The following is a 26,065-nucleotide window of genomic DNA, read 5'->3' on the forward strand; positions in this document are numbered from 1 at the left end:
AAGCACAGCTCATTCTGTGTGCACATACCCATAGATACAGGCACAAAAGCAACAGATTCTGGACTCGTGAGCCACAGTGCTGTGGTTGCAACCACACCAACTGAGGAACCAACGCTGATGTTCAAGGTGTGCCTGCAGGGAGGCACCCAAAGAATTCCACATTGTCCTCTTGATGTTTTCCTTGCTGTGCAGTGTGATGAAACCCACACCACACGCTGTCTGAATGTCTGGCTGACCCCCTTCAGACAGCAGCGAAGAAACTCCTTGTATATTTAGAAGCCCTGCTCTAAGGTTACGTATCAAGATACATGCACACTGCTGTTTTGCAGAAAGCAGCTGCCCTGGAAGAAGCAAAAGATGCTAATCTGATCCAGGAGCTGAGGCCAGCAATTTCGAGTTTCCATCTGTCTCTGCCTGTAATACATGCAGGAAGGAAAAGAGAGTTGGACTCGGGGCAATAAGTGGAGCCTTCAGCATGCAGGGAGAGTGCAGAAAAAAACCTGGAAGGCTGGAGCAGCCGTGTGAAATGAAGACTCTTCTCCTGACAAGAGCACAGATGTTGAGTTGAAATAATAAATCTTACTGCTTTCCAACCCCCCTACCCGCCCCATACACACACACATCACAGAATAGCAAAAATCACACCATGCTCAAGACACCTGGGTCTGGGTCCATCAAACCTACAATACAATGATTTGCTTGGACAAGGAGCGTGTTTGTTTCCAGTACAAGAGGATTTGTGTTCAACTGCATTTCTCAAGCATGGCTGGAAGCATATGCAAGCATAAATAAATGAAGAGAAATGATATCATTGTATCAGTAAAGCAAAAATAAGATTACCTATGACACGGGAGCACTAAAGGACATTAGAGGAATTGCTGCATTTTCCCATATCTGTCACATTAAGTGGTTTAATATAAAGCTTTTATTTTTATACCAATCAATAGCACTGCGAGGTAGCACCATTTATCTTCAGAAGCACCGAAGTTAAAGTGGCTCAATTCCCATTTATCTCATGAGTGAGATTTCAGAGATGTTTACAAGCCTCAAGATGCAAGTTAGATTTCCACTATGGCTTTCAAAAGCATCCAAACAAATCAGGTGCCTCGCTCCTATTGATCGACATTCTCCTTAGGCACTCTGAGGACCTACTTCAAGTTGAGTATCCTCTAATGCTCAGAGAACTTTAAAACCCTTTCTCCCCTCCCACTCCACGTGCTTTGGTTCCATTGGCAGTGCTGGGACTTAACACTTGGCGGAAGGCAGGAAGTTGTTACACGCACTTTGATTTTCAGCATGTAGATGCATGAAGTTCCACTGCAGTGATGCAGGGGTGTTCACTTCGAAATCCCACTGTTTGCTTCCACTGACTTAACTCTGAAATCTCCTGGCAAGTTTGGGAAAGGGAAATTACTGTTTGAAACAAAAAAATAGGAAAGAAACTGTACCAGAATGGAGATGAAGTAAAAGTAATTTTATTCCACTTCTCAATGACATTGTTGTATGTATTGTATCTGATAATAAGGCAAGCTACCCAAAGTCCCACAAGACGTTATCAGACCACTGAAACAGTATTCAGAGAAACAAAGAGAAGTTCACAGAACAGCCACTTCTTGGGGTCATCAAAACCAGCGGCCAGATTCCGCCTTGCACAAATTACATCAGTGTAAGTGCTGGGGAAATCAACTCATTCCACTGATAAGTGCAAAGTTTTGTACCGGAGTAATTAAGGACAGGCTGCGCATCACTGACTTCAATGAAAAACAGAGGCTGGCAGAAAGAAATGTGAAAGAAGCACATGAAAAACACAATATTGAGGCGCAGGAAATACATGCTACTTCCAGGCATACGCTTCAACAAGTACAGATTTCTGGGAGATATATTTCTTTTTTTTTTTTTTTTTTTTTTGTCTTTTTCTTGCTTATTTGAATGCTAGACATACTAGACGTACTCCTGCCAGGCATTGCTCACGTGCACCTGTAAAACTCCCATGCGTTTCTGGGTATTCAGTCCAGATTTATGTTAGTGCAAGGAGAATAAGTGTAAGTTGGCGTGGCTTGCTTGAAGGTGTCATAACAATTAAAACAAATGGAGAACAGTCACCAAAGACATCGTCATCTGTGCCAATGCTCGCAGCTCGCTCCTTTGAACACGGAATATTTGGGTGATAAAAAGAAATCCATCCTTTCAAACAGTTTCCAGCTAATTAGATCTAGTTGTCCCACTCTACATTTTTATAAGGTATCGAGAAACTGCAGAAATTTAGAGGGCATCCTTTGTGCAGCCTAAAGCTGTTCACTGAGGGGTAACACAGGATCAGCGAGTCTGTGTAAATCAGTGAGTGTAGAGAAGTCTGTCCATCTCTGTGCTGATATATGGATATATTCATAGCAAGACGAGGGGGTGAATTAAAAATAAGACGCAAACAAAGCAGAACAGAATGAAAACATGACTTGCTATAGGAACAATAACAGAGGGATGAGAAAGAACATAAAAAGAGCTTTTGTGAGATAAAAAAGGAAAAATTTCATATACATGGAGTTTAAGGAGAAAAACATGATTGGTGCAACTTTAGTGCAGGACTAGAACTGAGTTAAGGGAGTTCAGCAAGGAAAGACAACAAAACGGGAGGAAATCATTAAAAATATGGATGCTACAGAACAGAAGTATCTCCTCATAATTAAGGGATTGAAATCGGTCCCAGGTGGTGAGAAACCCAATGCGAAGACCTAAAAACTGGAGGTGAGAGGAGAAAGCAGCCACCGAGTCAGAGTACACCCACAGCATTACAAAACCACATTGTGGGACAAACCACAAACTCATTGTTCTGATCACGGCCTGATCCAAAACCCACTGGAGGTGACAGGAGTCCCACTAGCTGCGCATCAGAGCTCACACCGTGCACTAGAACAGTCGAGATAGGTTGGTTTTGGCTTGGCTCAGCCACGGAACGTCATGGACCCAGCACACGTTCCACATAGATGAGAAAGAAAAGGGAGTTGTTAGGGCAAGGTTATCACACTGGGGTGAAATAAAAACAACCCACTTCTTTATACTGAGGTTCTGTACAAATAAATAACTTGGAAAACCTGGTCACGCCATGCTGATTTACTAACTGGGCTATCACTGCATCCACCAGCAACATGCCTCTGCAGACTTGTAGGGTCAAATCTAACAGTCCGGAAAGATGGGTTTCCTTTTCTTCTTACTTTTCCTCTCCTGAGATTTACATGGTGCTGGATTCCAAGTGCAGTCCTGGTCTTCAGATAGCATGCTGCAAGGACACAGAAATGTAGTTTTGAAGGGGGAAAAGACAGAGAGTTTGCCTTGTGAGCTTAAATTATTAATTCTACAGATCTAATGGATACATTATTTAGTATCACTTGCTCTCTTGAAAAACATCCCTCTAGATTAGTGGTTCAATACTGCTTTGAATCAAAGCAGTGTTTTTAATGGCACCAGGTATCCGTCAGTCTGAACAGAGTTATTAAACTGGGTTGCTCAAATCAGTGCATGTTGGGATCTTCCACTTTGCTGAAGTTTGTGCCCTGTGCTTTGCTGTCAGCAAATCGGTCCCTGCAGTCAGACAAATAGGCTTCATTGAACCTTGCTTTGCTACGGAAGGGCTACTGACAGGCTTTATTAAAGAATGGGAGAATGGTGGTAGTGGGTGAGAGCAAACAGCCTGACCCACACCATCCTGCCCGAACAGTGACATACTGCAGATGCCTTGGAAGCATGTAAGAAAAGCCCAAATCCTGTAGGATATTTCTCTCTTTATTGCCTCCCAGCTCTGGCCATCTGTAGCTTTCAAACTCTCTGAGGCTGAGATTCTATCTGCATCTTTGCATCTAAGCTTTCTTTCTTAACTGCCCTTCTAGCACTTCCAAATAATCTGCATTTTTGGTGCCTGTTGTGAGCAGCAGCAATCAGTTCCACAGCAGCACTGTACTTCACATGAAAAGGATCTTCTAGCTTAAAGCTGCTTTCCTCTGATAGCTCTCAATCTCATAAGAGACATCAAATAACCCCACTCTACCTCCCTTTGCTGCCTCCAGCTCCTGGCCTTTGACTCCCACATTTTCCAATCCATTTGTCCATTCTGTCTTCCCACACACAGAGATTTTTTCATACCTTTCAGATCTTCTCCATTATTTTATTTTATTTACTTACTTTTGTCTCCTACATCTTTTTCTTTGAGAGCTGAGTGTCACCTATTAGTAAAGCATTTAATCTTCCAGTTCAATTTACTCTCTAACCAGGCGTGCTGCAGCAGATTAACATCTCATACAGGCTGTGGCACATAGCACTGCCCAACTTCACTTTGCTGTTATGTCTCCTCACAGCAGACAAATACAGCCCTTCTCTCACTGCAGTCCTTGATGGACAACATGCCTATGAGCACATATACACAGTTACGCTCAGTGGTGACACAGATACCGGTTTGAGTTACATCTGAGCAAGCACTGTAAATGCAGTTCAGTGCAATGGACCGGCAAGACATGAGTGCAGAAGAAGCTGACAAGACAGGTTAAAAGTCAGAGAATGGAGGAAGTAGAAATTGGGACTGGAGTGGAATGGGTGCACAGTGCAGCTTATCCCTTGGTGACTCCTCTCCATAACAAGGAACGCACCCGTTTATGTTGATCAAAACAGACCAGTCAGCTCCAGCAATGAAAGCAATGCTCTCCCCTTGTCTGCATTCAGGGTCAGGACTGCAGAAAGTAGATGATTCCTAAGTGTGGGGTGGGCCCTATTTCAGGCTCTGTGTGTATATGTTTGTTAAAGATGTCAATATTGAGTACAAATGAGGCTCTCCAAAGCAGCAGCACAAGCTCAGAGTTGCCTTTGCATAGAGTAAACCTGTAAAATAGAAACTCAGTGCTGCTTATTCCATGCAGGTGTCTCCTGCTGTTATTTCTCTGTTACCTCCCAAGGTAGGAACCAGCTGAAAAGTGAAAGGACCTTCCTCTTCCTGAGCCCATCAGTCCCTGCCCATCTTTTTGGTCAGTAAGATACAAAACAGCCCTTTGAGTGCTCCTGTGCTCTGTGACTTGTTACCAGATGCAGGTCCATCATCTCATCCACCAGATCCTGGGCAAAGAGAGCTCTGTGGGCAGCTTACTCCAGGTCACTCCCCTTGGCAGGCTATCTGAGTCTCACAGGCAATCACAAATTACTGCAGTGATGAATTACAGGCATCAAAACTGCTTCTGTCATGCTCCTTCTTATTCATTCCACAATTCATAAGCAACAGATTCGGCTAGAACAGTCCAAATGAACTGCAGGATCATGTATGCCTGACCTTGCTGTCCTCCAAGGGAGTATAATCATTACTGGGGGTATAATTACTTGTTCAAACAGGGGATTTCTCACACTGCTTCTACCGTTTCTACCCATACAACCCCTGATGGGTGGGTTTTCTCCTGGCTGAGAGACTGGTGGGGTTCCAGGGGAGCCCTTCTCAGCTCTGCTTAAAGCACAGAACTAAGTTCCTGTCTAAAGCAGGAAGAAACACACAACAGGTTCAGGTACTAAAAAGCCAGAAGAGACATCAGGAAAAAGAAAAAAGAATTGGATTTTTTAATAGGGCACAAGTTTTGTTGTTCAGAGGACACTGAATTTCATCACATTAGATGCTGACCTTATCAAACTAGTCTTCTAGAAACACCATTCACAGGGAACAAGCTACTTTCCAGTGAATGCTGAAGGAACTATGTCCAGATCTGGAGACATTTGAGCACTCATTTCCCAACAGTTTCAATGAGAGATGCTCAAAGGTGGCAAAAAAGGTCTTCAGCAGTTAAGTGTTTGTACAGATGATGGCATGAGACTGTGGCTGCAGTGGTGATGAGCTGCAGGGCACTGCCTCCAAAACTGCCTGACACATCAGGTGCATCGACCCAGATGAGGCTTCAGATGCGGCTGTCAAGGTCACAGCTGTGGGGAATACTCAGTGCTCCTCTTCAGAACTGGGGTGATTGTGGCCACTCCTGAAGGAGCTGCACTCTGACTGAGGTGCTGAGTGTCCATGGGAAAGGGCTCAGACTGCAAACCACTGGGGTGTATTAACCAACAGCATTGCTTTCTTCTCTGAAGACCAGCAGGGGCTTTAGAGACTCTGTAGAGTGAGAAGAGATGAAGTACCAACACGACTTAGAAATGAGATGGTGAACAGCAAGCATAGGGCTGTGGAAGAATAATAATAGGAAACTATCCTAATGATAGTTTTCAGTGGGACTCGTATCCTTTAAGACTAAGAAAAGCCAGAAGGAAAATCAGCAGGAGCAACTGGCTGATATGGTAGTTGGTAAATGAATGAATCCTGGAGGGGTCAGGGTTGTCCACATTCTGGTCAAGTCTAAATTAGCTTCCACAAAAAATATGTATGTGTGTCATAGAAACATCAAATTGTGCCTCGTGGCAATCAAACAAATCAGTGACAGGGCTGACTCATTCTATTAAGGCCTCTTGGTACCATTTTGCCAATACCAAAGCATATTTATTAAATCATTTAGGTTTGCTTTGCGTGAGCAGAGATTAAATAGTGGCTGTATATAACGAAGACAAAAGTACACATGGATATCAGACAACTGCATACGGCACGCAATGCCAACCATGCCAGTCATATGGCAAACTCAAAACCAATTCAGTATAAAATATAAATGGCCAAGAGAAAGGAGACTCGGGTAAGTATAGAGGGTGGGAAGGGCAGCTAAGTGCCCCTGTTCACTCATTTTCATGCTAGAAAAATAAAGAGTAAAGATTTACCCCTATCAAATACTGAGGGGCTGAGAAGGGGAAGGAAGGTAGTAAAGGGACAGGAAGACCAGGGAGCAAAGTGAATCCACCACAGCTGTCACTTCAGCCCTCACAAACTGGAAGTACCATTTGGCCAAGATACCTCTATGGAAACTATTCACTGGAAACAAGAAATTAATATCCCAGCAGCATGTCGAGGATTCCCGGGCACCTAAAAATGCTTCTACCTAATGCAGACATCGTCCTTAAAAATAGAAAGACAAAACTCAAGAAGATGAATAATAGAGTCATATTATACTGATTTACCTCTGCATACTTCAATGAGGGTAGGACGGAGATGCTTACAAATACTAGCTAGATGTTAAATGCTAAACCACTACTAACATCTCTCAGTGGGCAAAAAGAATCGCTCACATTCAGTAAACAGGATCTCACTGTAGGGGAAGTGAAATATCAAATGCAGTTGAATGTAGACATTTGTGCCCCAGTTAATGTGAATGCTTCAATTCAGTGTTTCCTGACACTCTTCATGCCGTCCTTCTCTCCCCCTGCTTGAAAAAGAGCCTGAGCTGCTCCCCTTGTACTCTCCGTGTTTGGGAAGCGATGAGGCGGCAGAAGCAAACCGAGGAATTTACTGCTGCTGTCAATTACAGGACTTGGCACTCCCAGCCTGACCTGACTTGGTTTTAAACCCGCCGAGGGCTAAACAAACCCTACACAGGCTGTGCTAAAAAGGGATTCACGTTTGCAAAATGCAAAGGATAATAATGAATGAAACTATGGCTTCTGCTTTGGTGGCACCGGGCGCTGATATCCCAGAGCACTGGACCCCATTGCCATTAACTACTGAGGTCCACAGGGCACATTGAAGTGTTGCACATGTTTGACCAGCAGCTCTGTTCCACCCCTCAGAGATGTCCATGTTTCAGCTGAGGTGATCTCTATTTTTAGTTTACACTTGGGTTTGTATGGTGAGTTGGGAAGCCTAGGGGATAACAGGGTGGTTTTGACTGCCTTTAGCTCCTTATTCTGCAGCCCCTGCATAGACAACAAGTGCTTGCATTGGAACTGACAGCGTTTTGCTTACCGTTGTGAAATGAACTACACAGTAGATTCCAATGATGACAAGACCAATGATAATGGATGCAACTGCAACCCAGAGCGCATTGCGGCCCAGTCTTCTTGATCCTTCTATGTCTCCTTGGTTATAACTGTTTAAAGCCTGTAAAATAAATAATAATAAAAATTAAAAAAAGAAGACCAAAGATGATTTAATTAAAGTGATTTAATTCTCCTGAAAATGAGTCCCTCCAAAGTACAAGGGATCTCAAAGGTGATGCTGCCAATGAATTCTCTGTAGGAGCTGAGCCACGCTGGAAGGCTTCATGCATCTTTCTCTCATCAAAGCAAGGCAAGTTACAACACCAGTGACTTCTGCAATGTGGAAATGTCATCATCTTCAGCTTGGGAAACACAGATGTTGTGACTGCCTCAAAATGGCACTGGGAATGCCATTCAGTTACACCATGCTATCGACGTTCAAAACTTCATTTAGCCTCAGTGCTGAATTTCATACTATTTTAATGCTGTGTAACTTCCACCAGCACGTTATCCCAGATCTAACAGCTGCATTCTTTGTTCAGATCTCTACCACTGATAAAATGGAAACAACTCACTATTTATCTCTACTCTTTTTCAGAGAGGAGCACTGTGGCTACTGAAGTTTGCTTAGGCTTCATAGGATGCCAAGCAATGTTTGTAGAGCCCTTTATGCCAAGTGGAAAAATAATGTCAGGCATTATCTCTGCGTGGTCTGTCAATTAGTGAACATGGAAGCTAATGGACTAGATACATCCTTGCTGTTAGCACTGCAGCAGGTCCACTCTTGCCAAGGCAGTCCCAGAGCAATGAAGCCCTTATTCCTAGAATTGCATCTCAAGGATAAGTACAGGTATTTGCTCTCTTGTGTCTGAGAAAGAGTGAGCTGCTGATGCACTCTTGCCCTTAAGGAGAGCATTGATAGATTTCTCCTCTTCCTGGCAGCCTAAATACCTAAACATTTCTCTATTACAGTTCCTTAGAGAATATCTCTAATTCCTCTCTTGGCTGTCAGATTTTGTTGGCATTGGCTAATGAACTTCAATGGGGTAAGTGGAAAGAGATGGAAACGATGGGCACAAACATGCAGGATGACTGCCCAAGGCTTGTTTCCACACAACACTGGGCTGGCCACACATGGCTGTTCCAGCAGAGGAGCAGTGGCACAGCTACCCCTGGTTCTCCATCAACACAACCTCTTGTTGAAAGGGTTGGTTGGCACAGATCCTCTTGAGCAAGCAACTCCACTGTTCTCAGCAGTCCTGTCTATAGAAGAAAAGCTTTCTTAGGTTTTCTCCAAAAAGCCTTTCAGGAAGGTCAATAAGTGGAAAATGGTCCACGCTGGTCTTGAGCAGGTTGGCTTCTCTTTCCTCTGGCAGAAGAACGTGGCTGTGACCACAGGGAGAATCCTGGAAAAGCATCACTGACACCCCAGCCCTGACTTTGCTTCCCAGCCCACCAAAGGACAAGCTTTGCATGAGATCTGAGTGGTCCCCATGCATGTAGTCTCAAAAAGTAAAGCCAGAGTTGTAAGGAAGGCACAGCAGCATAAACTTGCAGCTCTGTGGCATTTTGCTAATGCATTTAGGAAGCCTGGAGAACACCCGAGTGATTCCTGCAGGTGCTTCATAAATAATTCACCCTGTGCAGCTCAATAAGCAATGCCATTTTAATATAAATCTGCGACAAAGAGCAGGAAAACAGCATTAATGACAAAGAAGAGGATTTGGGAGAGACAGGAAGGAGACAAAAGCTTCTTTATTAAGAGGCTTAAATGAAATGGTGTAATTTAGACAGCATCCAATGGGGAAAAAAACCCAAAACAACGAGGTTATGGGGTAAAGCTCTTTGAAATTAACTTACTTCCATCTCCTTCAAAGAGGCCTTGGATTGAGCCTTCAGTTTTCAATGTGGTAGGCAACATTAACTGCTAAAGCTGTCCACGTTAGCTGTGAACTCTGAATCCCTTCCAACGTGCATTTTCTTCTCCACGCTGCCACAAGGCTGCTTATGGGAGAAGCAGAAGTGGTACAGAAATCTTCCTCCCCATCTCTTAGAACTCTGGGCAGACCAGACAGAGGTGCCCTGATCAATATTTTCTGTGCTTTTGCAAAAGCCAGACTGTCACAAATCTTATTTGACTGTGCCTGGAAATGAGATACTTGCCCTAACTCAGACCTAAAGGAGGAACGAGATGTGCTGGCTCAGTGTGACTCCTCACTGCGAGCAACAAACAGGAGGAGAAAGAAGAGGGAGCTGGGGGGATAATTCAGAGACAGCACAGTTTGTTCTGCAGGTTGTTCAGCTCTGTGCAAACGCTGCACTTCTGCCACTCTGGGGACAAGTTGAAAGTGTTGTGGGAGAGGAAAGTTGGACCATTTTGCAGAGATGAGGATGGTGTGAACACGTTTAAGAATAGCTGATGAGCCTCGTTTCTTCTCATCCAAGTAGGTACCAATGTTCCATAAGGTGTTAGGTGTCCGTGTACCCAAAAGGCACTTAGAAAAGCCACCTGGACTTGGATGACCAGTCTGCCACATAAATCTTTGAAATAAAGACAACTGGAGGTGCTGTACTGAGTAAGGCCAACAAGGTTCATGGAACTACCAGGCCACAGCAATGGCAGAGAGCAAGAAAAGTTTGTCATCACAATAGGGAGAGCCTGGGAAAGGTCCAAAAATAAAGTCAGCTAAGACCTGGAATGGGAAGATTTGTACCCCTAAAGGTGAGAAAGGAGTGAGAAAAGCAGTGCTAGGGCTGTAAGTGGGGCAACAGAAGAGACAGAAGACGAACCTGTCATTTAATTTGGGGGTGTGTTGGAGCCCAGACTCTACTTTTAGCAGGAATACTATTTTCATTGTCTGAATTGAGAACGCTTAAGGAGGACAGACGCACACAAACAGGGTGTGAAAGGGGCAGGTCCCTCTGCATGCCAAGGGGACTTTTCCAGCAGGGTTTATCTTAGGCAGTGGAAATTAGTACAGAGAATTCTGCTCTTGTGGGTCCATGCCTCTTCTGACACAAGATCTCAGGCCACCTATACAAACTATAGTAAGGAAAGAAGAAACCTGCTCTTGTATCTCAGCATCAGCACTTAGCAGCTCTAGGAAACGTGCTCAGAGAAAGGGGGGATGTAGATCCCAGTGCAGTGATAAAAAGCAGAACCTGAGACAGAGGTGAATGGGGCAGAGATAGGTTCCAGCTCCAAAAGGAAGGGGATGGAGCTGTGGGAAACAAGCCAGACGTATTATTTTCACAGAGAAAATGGAAAAGAATAACACTGGAACAAAAGGCATTTGCACACAGTGGAACTTATTGCTTGAGTTTTAGGTTCCCCACCTTTCAAGGGATTGCGCAGCTGTGACCTGCACAGATTGTTTTGCATTCAGGAAGTGCTCTTCCCACCCCGGTTTCCATATATCCCACAGAGACAGTTGCTTCAGCCTGACTCCTAAAACCTGCATGAACTTCAGCTGGGGCGTGGGCAGACGTTCCTCCATATGGGGTGCAAAAGTCTTTAGAGGCCAAACTCTGCCCTCAGCATTTAACTTCTGTGCAGCCCTGGAGTGAAAGCTCTGTCACAGCAAATAGATGCCCACAGCCCCAGATCATCACCTCTCACCCTTTTACATAGTGCCTGCAGTGCCCACTACCTGAAGGGGTGTTGGGTACCAAACCTGGCAGATTTCAGCTTCTCAAATCAAAGAAAGGAGTGTAGTGTCTGATGGACAACAGCAAAAACAATCAAAAAGACGGCTAAAATTTGTCTTTTCTGAACAAAAGTGGTCATGAAGATGGCTTGGAATGGCTCCTTTAAGTACTTTAAGTGCATGCTCCAACATCAGGGTATGATTTGTGATCAGTCTTGGTAGTGACAATAGAGTTTTAGTATACTTTGGAGATGGATAATTATTCCATCAGCCAATTGCAAAAAGAAACAGCTACATTTTCGCTTACCTTTTCAACCTGGCTGTCAGAGAAAAGGAGGAAAATACACAACACGTTTAAAAACCTTTCCAGCTCCTAAACAACAGACACACTTCGCAGCGTTACTGATTACCCTGATGATACGTCCTATCAGAAAAGTCTGGACCTGACTCTGCAACTTTCAGCCTGGAGAAGAGGATTCTGTTCACACAGTCCTTCCTGTTTTAACGGGATCACTGCATCATTAAAGACTGTGCAAATGGGTTACGGCATAGGGGAGTGAGCCTGTTCTCTGAGCATGCTGAAAGAACACAAAGCTTTTATGCCCACAGTCCAGAATCACGGCTGTTTCATCTGCTTTTCTTGCAGGCAAATTCAGCGTCGTGCAGAAGAGCTTTTTTACTGCAAAAAAAAGCGGCACGATCGGACTAGATGAGCTGAAGCAAACAGCCCGTAACTGATGTGCAGCCCTGATTGCTGCTCCCCGGCTGCCGCTTTCACAGTCTGTAAGTCCAACTCAGCGTGCAAGTCAGTCGATGCAACAGATCTCGTTAACTGGGATAAACTTCCCTCCTTCACACAGCCTGGGACTGAAAACTCGCTTCGAACCTCCTTTCCCCCCGCGTTTGTCACTCGATAAACCTTTCGGAGCCTGTCCCCGTTAGGACAGCGGTACGGACCCCCCGGCTGATGCTCGCTACCCACTAACCAGGTCCGCACACACCGCCCTATGTCCGCTCCCCGGACTCTCCTCCGCTCCCACTCTGCCCCTTCCAGCGGCTGGGAACAGCTCCGAGCGGGAGCCAACAGCCGCAGATCGCCCTACACGCACCCGCAGCCCCAAGCCGGGGGTCGCGCACTCAGGGCTGCCCCCTCCCTCCGCGGTGCGACTCACCATGACGGCAAAGACGAAGGCTACGATGTTGATGGGATACGCGGGGCAGAAACAGGCGAGGATGCTGAGGAGCAGGTAGTTCTTGGGCCGCGGTTGCGGCGGACCGTCGGGGAGTTCATCCTCGATGTTTGTCTCGGGGCTGTTGTCCAGAGCCCTCTTGATGTCGGTGCCGGCGGGGAGCGAGGACATGAGGCTGCGGCACGGCGGGCGGGCGGCTCGGAAAGCCCAGCGCCGCGCACCGGGCAGGCGGGACCCCACGACGGCACCGAGCCAAGGGAGCCGCCCGGTGCTGCACAGCGCTTCCCAAAACGGCCAGCAGGGGCTTCACTATTGAGAAGCGGCGCAATGCATCCAAGGAATGGGGGGAAAATAGGTGATGAAGCTAAAAGACACGCGGTGCTCCCCGGGCTTTCCCTGTCCTTTGGTTAAGTGTCCTTTAACTGCGCTCGCATCATCCCCCTGGAGGATTTCCCTAGCTCTGGCAGCAAATGGCATCAAGGCTGCAAAGGCATTTCCTTTGGTCTGGGCTGACCCCGAGTAAAATGCTAAACTTAGCCAAAACATGAAAGATTGGCTGAAAATAATCTACTTAAAGAGTTTGGTGGCTCAGGCCCGGAGTATTTTGGCTTATCCTGGGAGTTCTTCGTCCACTGAAGTTATAGCCAACAATGAGGTGTGCATGGAGCTTTATGAATGAGCCACCCATAGCAATGGCAGCTCTGCAGTTGCCTCAAATGGAGCCATTGCTTCCTGTCTGCAGATGTCATCCTACAAGACATAATGCCATCAACACAATAAAGACGTGTGTGTAAGTGCAATGATTCCTTCCACAGGCACTGGTCGTCTTTCAGGCTGCATCCCTGGAATGTAACATAGAATAAGAATCTACTGATCTATAAACACGATGAAAGAACCGACTTTAGGAAGCAGGAAGAAATGCCGAGGTTACATCTGCCTGCCAAGTCACCCATTAGTGCTTGGGCACGGGCTCTTTGGAGCTGTAAAACCACTGATGTGCTCTTGGGGGACTTGAAACACACACCAGACGAGCTCAGAAGAAGCAGTTTGTATCACACTGCACTTTTGTATCACACTGCACAGTTACTTTTAGAATCGATTTCAATAGGGATGGAGAACACGGACTCACCCTCTGCAAGACATGTGGAGCTATGGGAGATGTCAGACACTCAGGGCAATTGGTGCTAATGACAACTCATTAAGAGGTTTGTGAGACGGAGGCGGTTATTGCAGCTGAATTTAGTGGTTTGAGAAGATGGGCTGAAACACAAGAACTGTATCATGTTAGGAGAACACTGCTTACATTCTGAATGGCACTGACTTGTAGACAGAGGAAACAAATGGGATACTCAGATAATAGAATGGCTTCATGTCCTGCAGTGACAGAAGGCAGCTGATCTCCAAGAACCTGGGGAAGATTCTGCTGTGAGGGAAGCACTGCTGTGCTGAGACGGCTCAGCAGGAAGCCGTGACATTATTTGAAGGCATGAACTTGAATTTGTTGGGGAGGAATCATATAGAAACAGCCCTCCAAGGGAATGAGTCACAGCACCCAATAGATGTACATACAGCCTTGCACTTCAGCCTGAGCCCTGAAATGGCTACACTGTGGGCTCAAGCCATTCTGACAAGAGCGGGCAAGATGTTCCCAGAAGCCTTTCTCCATTCAAAAGATGGTCTGGGGATAGGAGGTCACAGTAACAGTCAGTGGCCATGGAGGGCTCCATGCTGAGCTCTACTTATCTGAAGGAAAAATTCTATGTGTCTTCCAATGTTCAGCCTTGTTTTCCTTCCCAATGGGACTGTAAGCCTGCCTACCTTGTAACCCTGAGGGAAGATCAAACTATAAACCCAGGAGATTGGAAATTATGTAGTTCATTTCCAACGCCTAAAATTCCCGTGCTGTATCCACTACTCAGCAGGTTAAAATTCTTCATGACAATGAAAAACATCCGTGCTTTACAAACAAACCTGCAGGGATTGAAGCTGTTCATGCACAGCAGGGTTGGTACTTCTGTCATGTGGATGAATGCTCTGGCGTTCCCCCTCCCCAACAGGCAGAGTTGGGGCACATGGAAGTGGACTGAAGCCTCCCATAGCCCAAAAAGGCTCCTTTTACTCAATGGGACTCCAGTATTCTCTTGCGAACAGCTCAGGTAATGTTGTTTGTATAGCAGAGCTTGCAGATGGAATGGTTTGCACGGGCATGTTGAAAGCACAAAACTGACTTCAACATGAAAAGAAATGAGAAAGGAGAGATTTGGGAAGCTGCTCCGTGCCCTTTACTGGTACCTACTGTTCAGCAACTCTAGGTAAATATTGGGATCAAAGGAAACTGTTGCAATGAGCCACAAATCATTCTTGGCTCTGAAGTAAGTTTCTCTATTGACAAAACCCAGAATGCTCAAACCATTCAGGCAGAGTGAGATAATGACAAACTAATCATCCTTTATCTTGGAATCTGAAACTAACCTCTAAAGGGCCCTTGAATTCCAATTGATTTGCTGGGAGTCTAGCAAGGGTGTTATTAATTTATGAGGCTGAATCAGATAGGTACAGTTAATTGGTTTTCATGCATATTAAATATTCACACAGTTATACTTTTCCTCAGACAGGGAGCTGCTGTGTTATTTAACCCAATCCTGTAGTCAAGTGGTACAAGAATAATTCTGATGGTGATTTCTCAACACCATGGCAGTAGGTGGGCTCATAAAGAAGACTCATTTGAAAATTACCTCTTTTCTATGAGAATCTGACAGTGTCAATATCTGTCCATGACAGAAGGTGTTGAATCTGCCCTTTGCCATAAGTAAATGAGAACAGTCAGAAATCAAAGATCAGGATCCCGTTGGCTTTCTTTTTGGCCAGCATATATGTATTACTTCAAGAGTTAATTTAGACCTGTTCCTGAGGCTGTTCACATCACTGTCATTACAGTGATGAGAATTCCTTTTGCAGCTGTATTTTTGTGGGTATAACCAAGTCAGCAGTATCTGTGGGGCTGATGCAAAACTCCACCACTGGATCTGGTCTGTGCCCATAACATAAGAGGTATCAGGAGAGAAATGCTTTTCTTTATCTAAACGTAACTTTGCTATTTTATCCTTGCAGCCGTATGCTCTTATTTTTCATTCTGGACTTTGGCTTTGCAAGCATCTAAAGTCCCCAATGAACTGTTGCTTTGGTAAATTATTAACAATAAATTAATGCGTGATCAAGGAAAACATCCAGATTAAAAAATCTGAGACTTTTTGCATTCACTTCTATGCTTCTGAAGTACCATCATCATTTAAAGCCAAGAAGTAAGCTGAGTGATCAAACCTGCTAATGCTTAAACACGTGTGAAGACGTCTCTATATATCTGCCATGATCTCTTTCTTTCCATCTCCTGGCTTCTGACCTGTCTCATTTAGTCACACAACAGCGTCAAAGAACCTGTTCCCACAGCTCAGACAGCGATGGGCATCTGCTCGGTGCTGTGGGTGACCTGTTCTGTGCAGCGAGGAGCCCTTATTTTATCTCACTGTCCCATTTTCCTAGAAATAGTTTGTGTTCTTGGAAGTTTTTCTCCTTGTGATTGGCGAGGCAATCTGTTGGAGCAGCGCCCTCGGTTAGTGGGATCACTCTTACATCACCTCCAACATCCAAAAGCAGAGCATCAAAGCTCACCTATGTTTGACTTCTTTTAGAATCCATCAGATGGGTTCCAATAGCCCAATGGGAGTTTGCATGCCTTAGAATTAAATACAGGGGAGATGAACTGCAGGCAGGAATATTGCTTATAGGTCACCTGTAAAGCACGTTTTGAATCCATCACTATGCTCATAAGTGTTCTTAGCAGAACTCGAGCAAAGCTGCAACTCTGGCATTTGTATTACCAAAGGAATTTCAATGGTGGTTTGCTGTCTAATTCTTACTAGCAAATAACAGGTAAATGATGTTCTGAATAAATTTCCTACGTTCTAATGCGTATGAGAGCATTGGAGTATTATTTAATACTGTTTCATCTCAACCTGTTAAATAAGGCATTTTGCAGTGAATTTAATTAGTTCTCATTCACCACAGAGTGAATCTGGAATTTCTTTCACAGACTTCTGTGAATCAGCTCTGGCTTCACACAGGAACAAACTAGAGCAAGACTTGGCTGGAAGTGTTGTTCAGGGACCAGTAGCATCACTGACAAATAGAGCAGGGTTTGAACAAAAAGGCTAAATACACCCATTTGGGACTGCTTGGATCTGGATTCGGATATGAACTTGTGGGATAAGCTGAATACTAATTGACCTATAAATTATTAATATGCTTAGCACTTGTCTATTGTGCAGCATCCCCATAGGACCATCTCTCCTCACACACATACATGTGTTCTCTCCTTTCATTAAGGTTTCCCAGATACTGTAATTAGAGCAGCCATCTGGGTTTGACTGATCAACACCTGTGCAGCTTTACTTCAATGGAATGGCAGTGGGCTAAATCACACTGGTGAACGCAGCTCAGAACTCACTGCGCTACTGCAACAGGAGGCCATTTAACAGGGACAAAAGCAACCAAGACACTGCTTCTGTGCTATGAAACCCATCAGAAATAACTTGGATGTACACACAACAGAATGGGATTCTTTTTCCCTTCCCTTCCCCTTCCTCCTCCCCCCCCATTTCCAAAAGCAAAAGGTTGTTTTTCATCATATCTATCTCACCCACTTGGATCAGATGGGTCACCACTGTTCCTCTTCTATAACAAATGGGAATGGTTGGGTGTTGCAATCTTCCCTCCACACTTTTTTGCATGTAGTTTTCATGTAGACCACACATACTTTGCTGCAACCTGCTCTGCTTTTTAAACACAGTTTGGAGAGCCATGGGTAGGAAACAGGCAAATCTTTGTTAGGATACCCTGCAAAACATTCAAATAAATTATCTATGCAAGAGGATGTTTTGATGGCTGTTACAGTAATCTACCATTGGGAATGAACTGAATGTCACATTTGCCAGCTGTGATGGATTCTTTTAAGAATCCATGACAATTTCTATTACAAGGCCTATGTCCGTCATATATAGTCTAGTGTAATTTGCAGTGAAATGTACTAAAACATAGCCAACCTAATAAAAGGCAATATAAAGCATACAGAAAACAAACAACCCATCTACCAGGAGAAATAAAACAGGAAAGAAATGTCAACAAAGAAGGAAGGCTTTCTTTCTCGTCCTTTCCCTCCTCCAGACTCTAATTCTGTCCCTGCAAAGTGCACCTCTGGTGCATGAAGTGACCAGCCTGAGCTTGGATGGTTCATTTGGGCTAATGGAGTTTGTGAACAGCTGCTCTATTAGCTGAGACTGTATGGACCAGAGCAGACAGAACAGATCCAGCAGCTCAATCACACATTCTTGGACCTCTGTCAAATTGCTTAGAGTCCTGGTGTGTCTATCTCCAGTGTGTTACATGGGTTACTTTGAGCCTGCCTGGAAAAGCTGTGCTGAAAGAGGAAGCTGAAGATTGTGAGATGTTCACAAAAGTATTGGGGGGAATTCAAGATAACTGGGGGGTGAAAGAAAAACAAAACACATCAAAAAGTGTTAAAAGCCCAAATCTTCTTTCCTGCAGATCATAGAATTGTTTATGTTGGAAGAGACCCTTAAAGGCTGTCTAGTCCTTCCCTGAAATGAATGGGGGAAGCAAAGCAGATCACATCCAAAAAAGGACACACCATAACTCTAAATCATCCCTTGGGGTGAACTACAGCAAGTCTACAGCTTGTTATAGGGGTTTTATAGAATCATTAAGGTTGGAAAAAGCCTCTAAGATCCACAAGCCCAACACAAACCAAGCTCATAGCAGAGAAGAATAAAAGATGATTCGATTTCTTTCCAAAGGAGCAGTCCCCATCATTACCTGTTCCCAGAAGCATTACTGATGAACTCCAGCTCCATTATCATTTCTTATACATGAAGAAAACTCTAAACTTTCTCATCTGCATCTTCCCTTCAGTGAGGAAGGGCAAGGTGAAGGTTTCATCACTCAACCAGGGGAACCCAGCCTTTAAATGAAGGTTTCTTTCTGTTTGCCTGTAATATCAGCTGCCACCACAGGGTGACACGGCAGCACAATGAAACTTGGCTCAGGTGTGGTGAAAAGAACCCAAACAGACAGCAAAGGCAGGGGAGCAGCGATTCTCAGAGCCCAAGGGGGGCTGCAATGAATCTTCTTACAGAGAGCATTTAGAACTGAGGTCTGATCCTTGTTATCTGGCAGAAACGTGTCCATCTGTTTGACTGGACACTGGAACAACCCCTACAGAGTTTGGAGATAAGTTTGCTGTTGGATTTTTAAACGGAGGGAAAGAAAATCATGGACATGGAAGAACATGGCTTCATTAGAGGTAAAAGCCCTGTGTTACCACCACTGTGTATAGAATGAGAATAGAGGGAGCATGAAAAACATAATTTAGGCCTCTTTTATTTCCTGGTAGCTGTAACTCAAAGAAATTTGTGGATTTTGCTCTTTTCCTTGAAAAAAAAAAAAAAACATCAAACAACATTTACCTCCTGTTAGGAGAATGAGGAAGGGACCAAAAGAAGACCATTAATCAATAACATATCACACATCAATGGTCACAGCACTCACCTGCATCCTGAACTGCCACTGTTTTCTCTTATTGTGGCCAAAGAATGGACAGCCTTTCTGCCCAGTGGGTTCTTTGGAAGCTCTGACAGGCAGGTAAGCAGCTTATTAAGATCATCAGCTTAGCAGGTCATTGGGTCACTGATCCCATCATCTAGCAAGTGTGACTCACCATCAAAGAGACTATTGAGCCCAAACAGATCCACAAGGCTCATGAAATACGACCATCTCTGAGTTCAGGGGTATCATTCTATTGCCTTATCCAGGAGAGTGATGGAAAACATACGCTACAGTAATCAGTGGAAAGTATATATTCAAGTGAAAACCTTGGAAATACATCTAAGGATCCTTGGCTTTTCAATACTGATATTAACAAGGTAAGAAGTTAAGCCATAATCACAGAATAACTACAAAATTAACTCAACTGAAAACAAAACATCCAAACTACTGAAAAGAATTAGAGCAAAAACAAAAATGACAACAACAGAAAACCTGCATTAGAGCTTAAAGCCACCCTGTGTTTGGGTTATTTGTTTTGTAAATGGGAGGCAAAATGAAGAGCAGTCAGAGTCAGTGCTACTTAGATATGGTGATATGTGGAAATGCATTGAGAAGATGCTTGCTGTGATGTAGGCACTGCTGGAGAAACATTTGAAGTCACCTGCTCTGTGACTAGAAATTCAGCCTCCATCCTAAATGTAACCCCCATCTAACTAGAGATAGGACTAAAAGGAATGGCCTTAGGTTGCACCAAGGGAGATTTAAGTTGGACAGTAGGAAATACTTCTCCAGAAGAGTGTTCAGGTTCTGGAACAGGCAGCCTAGGGAGGTGGTGGGCAGTTGGACTGGATGATCTTAGAGGTCTTTTCCAACCTTGGTGATTCTATGATTCTACATGGTTAGGTGAGATTGAAGTCTGATGGTGAGTCCAGGACATCACACAGGAAGAGGCCATTTAGCTTTTATTCTATGTGTCTCACCACAGCCAGCAGAGCACAGTGCAGGGACAAATTCCAGATGTACAAAGGTGGTCAATGGGACTTCCTGAAGTTTACTCTCCTTGCCCAGTCTTCCATGATGCAAATCTGAACAGGTGGTAGTTTTCTGCTTGAAGCACGGCAATTGTAACTGGAAAACCATCTCAGCTGGCCATCTGATTTAAAGGCTAGAAGACTGTGCATCGAGAGGGTCTATTCTTGCCTGGAGCCACTCACTGAAATCCTCTTCTGACATCTGTACAATATTTTCACGTACAAACTGAAACAGAAAAAGGTTATTTCCTGAGCATTTAATTCTTTGTGTAAGAGAGAGAAATAAAACGCCTCTCAATTTGATCAATGCGAACAAATGTACTGACATCTGCATACAATTCACATAGTGCCCTTGTAATGTGTTACTCACTCAATATATGAAAGATGCACAGGCACCATGACATGCTGCCTCGCTGGGATTGCTGTTGTGCAAATTAGGAGGCAGAACGGTGATGAGAGCAAAGAACAGAAGGTGGCATCATTGCCTTTTGTATCTTGGTTAGACTACATGGCAGCATATGTTATAAAGTATTTGGGTTTCTTCCTTCTGTCTTTACTCTTCCATAAATTGCTTTTGGGGCCCAGCTCACAACCTTAAGAAGGATATTGTTTTTCATGTGATGCTGAAGCAAAGCAAAAGGCATCTGCAGAATTCCAGGATCAGTGGCACAATGGTTAACTTGAATAGCTCCTAGCTGAAAGGCCTGGGAATGACAGGCCTCTGCAGGGCACAGGAAGGGAATGTTTCTGCTCAAGATTCCCAACAATTTATGACAGACGCTGCTTTCACTGTGGCAGTAAATAAATCAGCAATGACATAATAATCAAATGGTGCTGATTAATAATCCAGCACTTGTCATAACGGCTTTCCTCTGAAGGGTTCAATGTGTCTCATCAAAGCTAAATAGTACCATCTTCTCTTAATGAGATCCCGAATGATTTCAACTGGCACCTTTCCACCGTGTGACCTTCACCTATAGGTGTTAACTTTGCCCACCCTTATCACACAGAGAATCCAGAACTGGACCCATCTCACCTCCACAGCAGCAGCGACTTCAGGAGAGCACAGCTCCCACAGCTGGAGATCAGTCAAAGTCTTCAGGAAGGTTTCCTGATCAATGCTTAAATCAGAAGCCATGCCAAATTTTTCCAGTTTCCTTAAGATTTTCTTGACATACTGGTCATTCTTCACTGGCTCCGGCAGCCTGGCCAGCAATACAGGAAACCTATAACAGAAAAGGGAACAGCAATGAAAGGGAATCTCTAGGAACTATATGGAAAAATCTAATGGGCAACTCTGGGTCTGGATGGCATTTCTTCCACTTCTGTGGCTTCTACAGGAGGAAAAAGAAAAGAAAGGTTCTTTGGAGAACGTAATGCTCAGCGTAATACCCAGTGAATAAAGCAAAGGGGCTTTATTTTATAGGAGTTGTGCATCAACTGCATTTACAGAGCCCTAAAATAGATGCTTTGCTGTTCATTTAAGTTCTGAATGACAAACGTGGTTATGAAAGCAAATAAGAAAAAGCTAACAAAGTTTTCATTTTACAAGAAATGTCCTCTTAATCTTTAGCCTCTCTGGATTTTCCAGTGCAACTGAGTGTATGATTTGACACACTTTGTGGTCCTCTCTACTATCCCTTTTCTCTCCGTTAACACCATTCTCCTCTATGTACTGGCATAAATCTCAGCAATGTGATGGTGCTGTAACACACAGCCTTTTATTATCTAATTCTGAATACAGAGACTCAGGAGGAGAATTACACATTACAATAAAAGAAAACCCTTGTGAAAAGATTGACATTTCCCCCTAATGTTCTGTATAAATTCCACAGAGCTGCTTTGACAGTGCTGGAGATTGATGTTCCCAGCCTATCAAGATCATGCATGGCTGAGGCATATGGGCAGTAGATTTGGCAGCAGGGAGTTCTGCCTTCCCATGGTTTGGGATACACGTTACTGGAACAGCAGGATATGGGTGAGGAATTTCTTCCTTAAACCAGTGCAAAGGGAAGCACATAGCTTCTCATCTTCAGTAGAGGCACCTCTCTGCTTGGCTGCATAATACTGGTATTGCTATTGAATGAAGCAACTCAGTATTCTCCCTGTTAGGTTACCCCAGTTCCCAGCACTGTCTCACAAACAGGTTTTGCATAACCCATCCATGCATTAAGATATTCTCTGAGAAAGGTCAGCACGCTCATATCCCACTGTTCGTATTTTATATCATCTCAGTTTTGGGTTGGCTTTTATTTCACTTTTTGAGAGAGAAAAAAGCAACTGGACTGACAGCTTATACCATTAAAGTGCTCCCAATGCAATTCAGCTTTCCTGGCAAGGCAGCGTTTGCAAGAGGATGGGAACAAAACAGCCCTGTTGTAAATGGAGAAAGTGTCACAGTGAAGGTAATTTCTCTGTCATGACTTAGAACCCCCTGGAGATGGACCTAACATCTCAGAGATTTCATTCTTTGTGTCCCAATGGAGAGTACAAGTGTGAGTTCATAGTGGCAAAAACTCATCCACTTTGGCTCTGGGGCTTTTTACATGGTAGATCTTCAATGTGTGCAACAGCTGAAGCACAAGTTAGGCAACTAAAATTCATTTCGCTATATAGGCTAAGGCTAAGTTTATTAATTAACTCATGCCTGATGCAATCCTGGGCCATTTGCAAGTTGGGCCTAAGAAACTGACTTTTTAATATCTCAAAGTATGAGGAACAGAGGGCTTACTAGCAAAGGGACCAAAGAGGACAGGCTGAAATAAATGTTTCATGCAGCCTTTTTTTTCCTTGCAGTTCCACGGCTGAGGAGTTCTCATGACAAGGAACATGCTGAGTGTTTGCTGAGGTATTCCTGTAGGCTACTTACAGTGTGGATCTGGAAGCTGGTCACCTGGACACAGTCAATATCCACACTGGCACAGCTAGAATCAGAGTTTTCTCACCATCAGTTTCAGCTCTGTGAATTCTCAGTTCAGTAAGAAGTTGCTGTGACTTTAACCCATATACGTTTATAAAGCATCTCTCCTCTTCAGGAAACAGCGTGTTTTTACATACGTCCTGATGGATGAAATTTCTGACAGAGCTCCATGCTGGAGAGCATCTGCGAATGCATGGACAGAGCATGAAAGAAATCTTCCCCCTCCCTTTTCTCCTACCAGGCCCAATTAACATGTCTCCTGACCAGCCTGCCCCTAGGAATAGCTGGGTATTTTTTTGCACCCAATTTGTGAAGCCTGCATTTTCAGCAACCATTTCCAATGCTTTCCAAGCAGAAAAAGAATAGAGTTACAGCCTTTTGTAAGAAAGAAAACTCTAAGACCATGACAACCTCATCTGCAATGAGGATCTCAATGGCTTCTTACCATTTAATTTCATTTTCATCACGTTCTCTTTCAGGTCTCACATCCAGCTGTCTTATTCTTTCCATGTCCTCTTTAAAGAACTTCAGATTTTTCAAAGCCAGGTATTTTTTACAGCATCTCTCTTCCTGGCAACTAACAACAACAACAAAACCATAAAAATGAAGCTGTACCTTAAGCATTACCATTCTTCTTCATAGATAAGTGGGAAGATACCAAGGAAGGCAGGAAACAACACAACTGAAGAACACATTGCATGTTCAGTCTTGTGGATGCTCAAAACAATGTTTGCTTGTGCAACATTCTGAATATACCCATCTGAATATACCATCTAAAAAATAAGGAAAGCTCCAGGGCAAAAAAGAAATCAAATCTAACTACAGAATGGAACAAAAGAATGGAAAGAAGAAAGGAAGAAAGAAAACAGCTGTATAGGGAAGGATTTCAGGTGTGATGTTTACTGAGGAAAAAAGAATTTGCACAAATATTACCCAGAAACGTTAATCTGTGAAAGGAAAGAGCGACACATTTTGGCTGGTTAACAAAGTAGAGACACTATTGATCAGGAAAAGAGCCTTGAGAGAGGATGCTGCAAGTGCTACTGTAAAAATAGTCCATGAAATGTTGAAGAACAACACAGCCAACTCTGAAATGTAATGACAAGACAGCCATGCAGACTGCACGTGAACTGAATTTATTACAATCTCTTTGAGTGGAAAGGACTATGATGTTCAAAGCAAATACATCCCACGTATTTATCAGAGCTGCGTTCACAAAAGTCACTCAGAACCATCCCCAAACACTGCCATAAATATTTAAGCTGGAGCACATTTTCATACCTGGACAGTCAAAGATTTCCAGACTATTCCCTACCCCTTATTTTATTGTTGTTCCATACAGATGAGTAGATGCATCTTTAAAACACCTGAAGATAAAAGGTCAAGAGCAAGGTGCACATATTCTTTTAGAAGTATACAGCAAACAGTCTCTTCTTACCTCTCAATGCTCTCTAGAGCATCATGCAAACAAAGAGCTGCTTCTTCCCGTATTGCCATGAACTGGTGCCTTGCATCAGCACTCAGATTAGATTTGCTTTTAATGAAATTGCTGATATGGCCGCTGGGAATAAAACAAGAGAAGTGGAATTAGCATCTCGTGGTAACCACCTCACAGCAGTGTGAATGTATTCAGGTTTGGAGATCCTTCACTCACACTGAAGTCTAAATTTAACATCATACACGATCTTTTTCCGTCAGATTTATGACAGAATGTGACAAATTAAAATTGTAAATGATATTAAATGTGGATTATTGCCATCCTTCCTGCCTGTCACCTTCTTTCAGGGAAGCCCTTTTGGGTTGCAAACTATGCTTACTGTGCTGTAAGGTTTTACTCTTTAAGGGCCTGCTCTGCCCTCAGTGAAATAAGATGCTGACAGTAAATTGTAAGATAAGACAAGGTTTAAAATTGAGTACAATGTGCCTTTGCCAGTCCGTGAGGCATCCTGTGAAAGCTGAAAGAACACTCTCAAAGTGGCAGACTTGCTGGAGTTATCCAGGAACAAAGTTTATCATTTTTTAATATTCATATTATTCATATTTTCATCACATTTCTCTTGACCTCAACTCCAAGGGAAAAAAAAAATGCTTCAGCAAAGCCCAATTATACGAATGATTAGTTGTGTCAATCTTACAGCTGCAGAAAGCACCACAAAACTGAATAATGAGGGAGCACACCTAATGGAAGTCTATTCTGCCACCTAGGCTGAGAGATATCGGTACCATTTGAACTCATTGAACACCAAATTCAGCTGCTCTGAAACAACACCAGCAACCCAACAACAAAATCCCAGCACCCCTCAGCTCTGTCCTGGTGAGTTTCTCCTCCTGGCTTTTCAGAAACATATTGGATAACACACCTCTTAAGTCCAGTCTTCTGAAGAGTGTCTTCTTGTTCAGAGGCATCTTTTGACTCCTTCACCTGTGTTGTCTGGATCTGCTTCTGTGGGGCTGATGAAAAACAATCTGTAAAAACATGTTAACTCTGTCCAATTGTCTCCCAGTTTCTACTTGTCTGTCTCTATGGGACGTTTCTTCATCTCATGGCCAAATTAAGCTCTCAGGTGTGACAGCTCTCTGGATTATTTTCAAATCACATCTCACACAGAAACCAGTTTTTCACCTAAATGGATTGCTTGAACTTAAAGCTTTGAATGCTCCACTGTTCCCACCCATGCCCCAACAAGGCTGTCCACCTGTGCTCAGCATCACGGACAGCTGCAACTGATGTAGAATATGATGTTTAGTGCAAAGCCTTCTCTTGTGTGTCTACCCAGCTTCTGCAGACTGAATCTG

At 43.8% G+C, this 26,065-nt stretch overlaps 2 protein-coding genes and 1 long non-coding RNA gene across 12 annotated transcripts in view; 1 reads left to right on the forward strand and 2 right to left on the reverse strand.

Moving 5' to 3' along the window:
- Positions 1-1,459: 1,459 nt before the first annotated feature.
- TMEM233 (transmembrane protein 233) lies at positions 1,460-19,004 on the reverse strand. Of its 7 annotated transcripts, none has more exons than XR_014949195.1 (7): positions 18,590-19,004; positions 17,401-17,593; positions 14,672-14,927; positions 12,683-13,960; positions 7,850-7,984; positions 5,645-6,121; positions 1,460-3,274 (listed from the first exon to the last, which is right to left on the reverse strand). XR_014949195.1 is itself a non-coding variant. In XM_015878442.3 (6 exons), the coding sequence occupies exons 4-6, from the start codon at positions 12,869-12,871 to the stop codon at positions 3,263-3,265; spliced, it is 336 nt and encodes a 111-aa protein (XP_015733928.1). In that variant the 5' UTR covers positions 12,872-13,960; positions 14,672-14,927; positions 17,401-17,593; positions 18,590-18,992; the 3' UTR covers positions 1,460-3,262. The 7 variants fall into 7 exon arrangements, 1 of the variants encoding a protein (XP_015733928.1); XR_014949194.1 differs by having other exon boundaries at positions 4,930-6,121; XR_014949190.1 differs by lacking the exons at positions 1,460-3,274; positions 5,645-6,121 and adding exons at positions 8,815-9,540; positions 9,724-10,522 and having other exon boundaries at positions 7,871-7,984; positions 18,590-18,992.
- Positions 17,593-25,757, forward strand: LOC146759673 (uncharacterized). Its single transcript, XR_014949206.1, has 2 exons — positions 17,593-19,843; positions 20,180-25,757. It is a non-coding gene; the product is annotated as an uncharacterized LOC146759673 (long non-coding RNA).
- CCDC60 (coiled-coil domain containing 60) overlaps positions 20,268-26,065 on the reverse strand; it is a 41,298-nt gene continuing 35,500 nt past the window's right edge. For all 4 annotated transcript variants that reach the window (XM_015878441.3, XM_085556163.1, XM_085556165.1 and 1 more), the window contains 5 exons: positions 25,630-25,720; positions 24,708-24,830; positions 23,715-23,846; positions 21,386-21,575; positions 20,268-20,575 (listed from right to left, as the gene is read on the reverse strand). In XM_015878441.3, coding sequence (XP_015733927.2) covers positions 20,477-20,575; positions 21,386-21,575; positions 23,715-23,846; positions 24,708-24,830; positions 25,630-25,720 — 635 coding nt within the window. In that variant the 3' untranslated portion in view covers positions 20,268-20,476. The remainder of the gene's footprint in view (positions 20,576-21,385; positions 21,576-23,714; positions 23,847-24,707; positions 24,831-25,629; positions 25,721-26,065) is intronic.

Source organism: Coturnix japonica, chromosome 9, assembly GCF_054131305.1.
Source record: "Coturnix japonica strain WE chromosome 9, WE-NBRP24, whole genome shotgun sequence".
Lineage (NCBI taxonomy): Eukaryota > Metazoa > Chordata > Aves > Galliformes > Phasianidae > Coturnix > Coturnix japonica.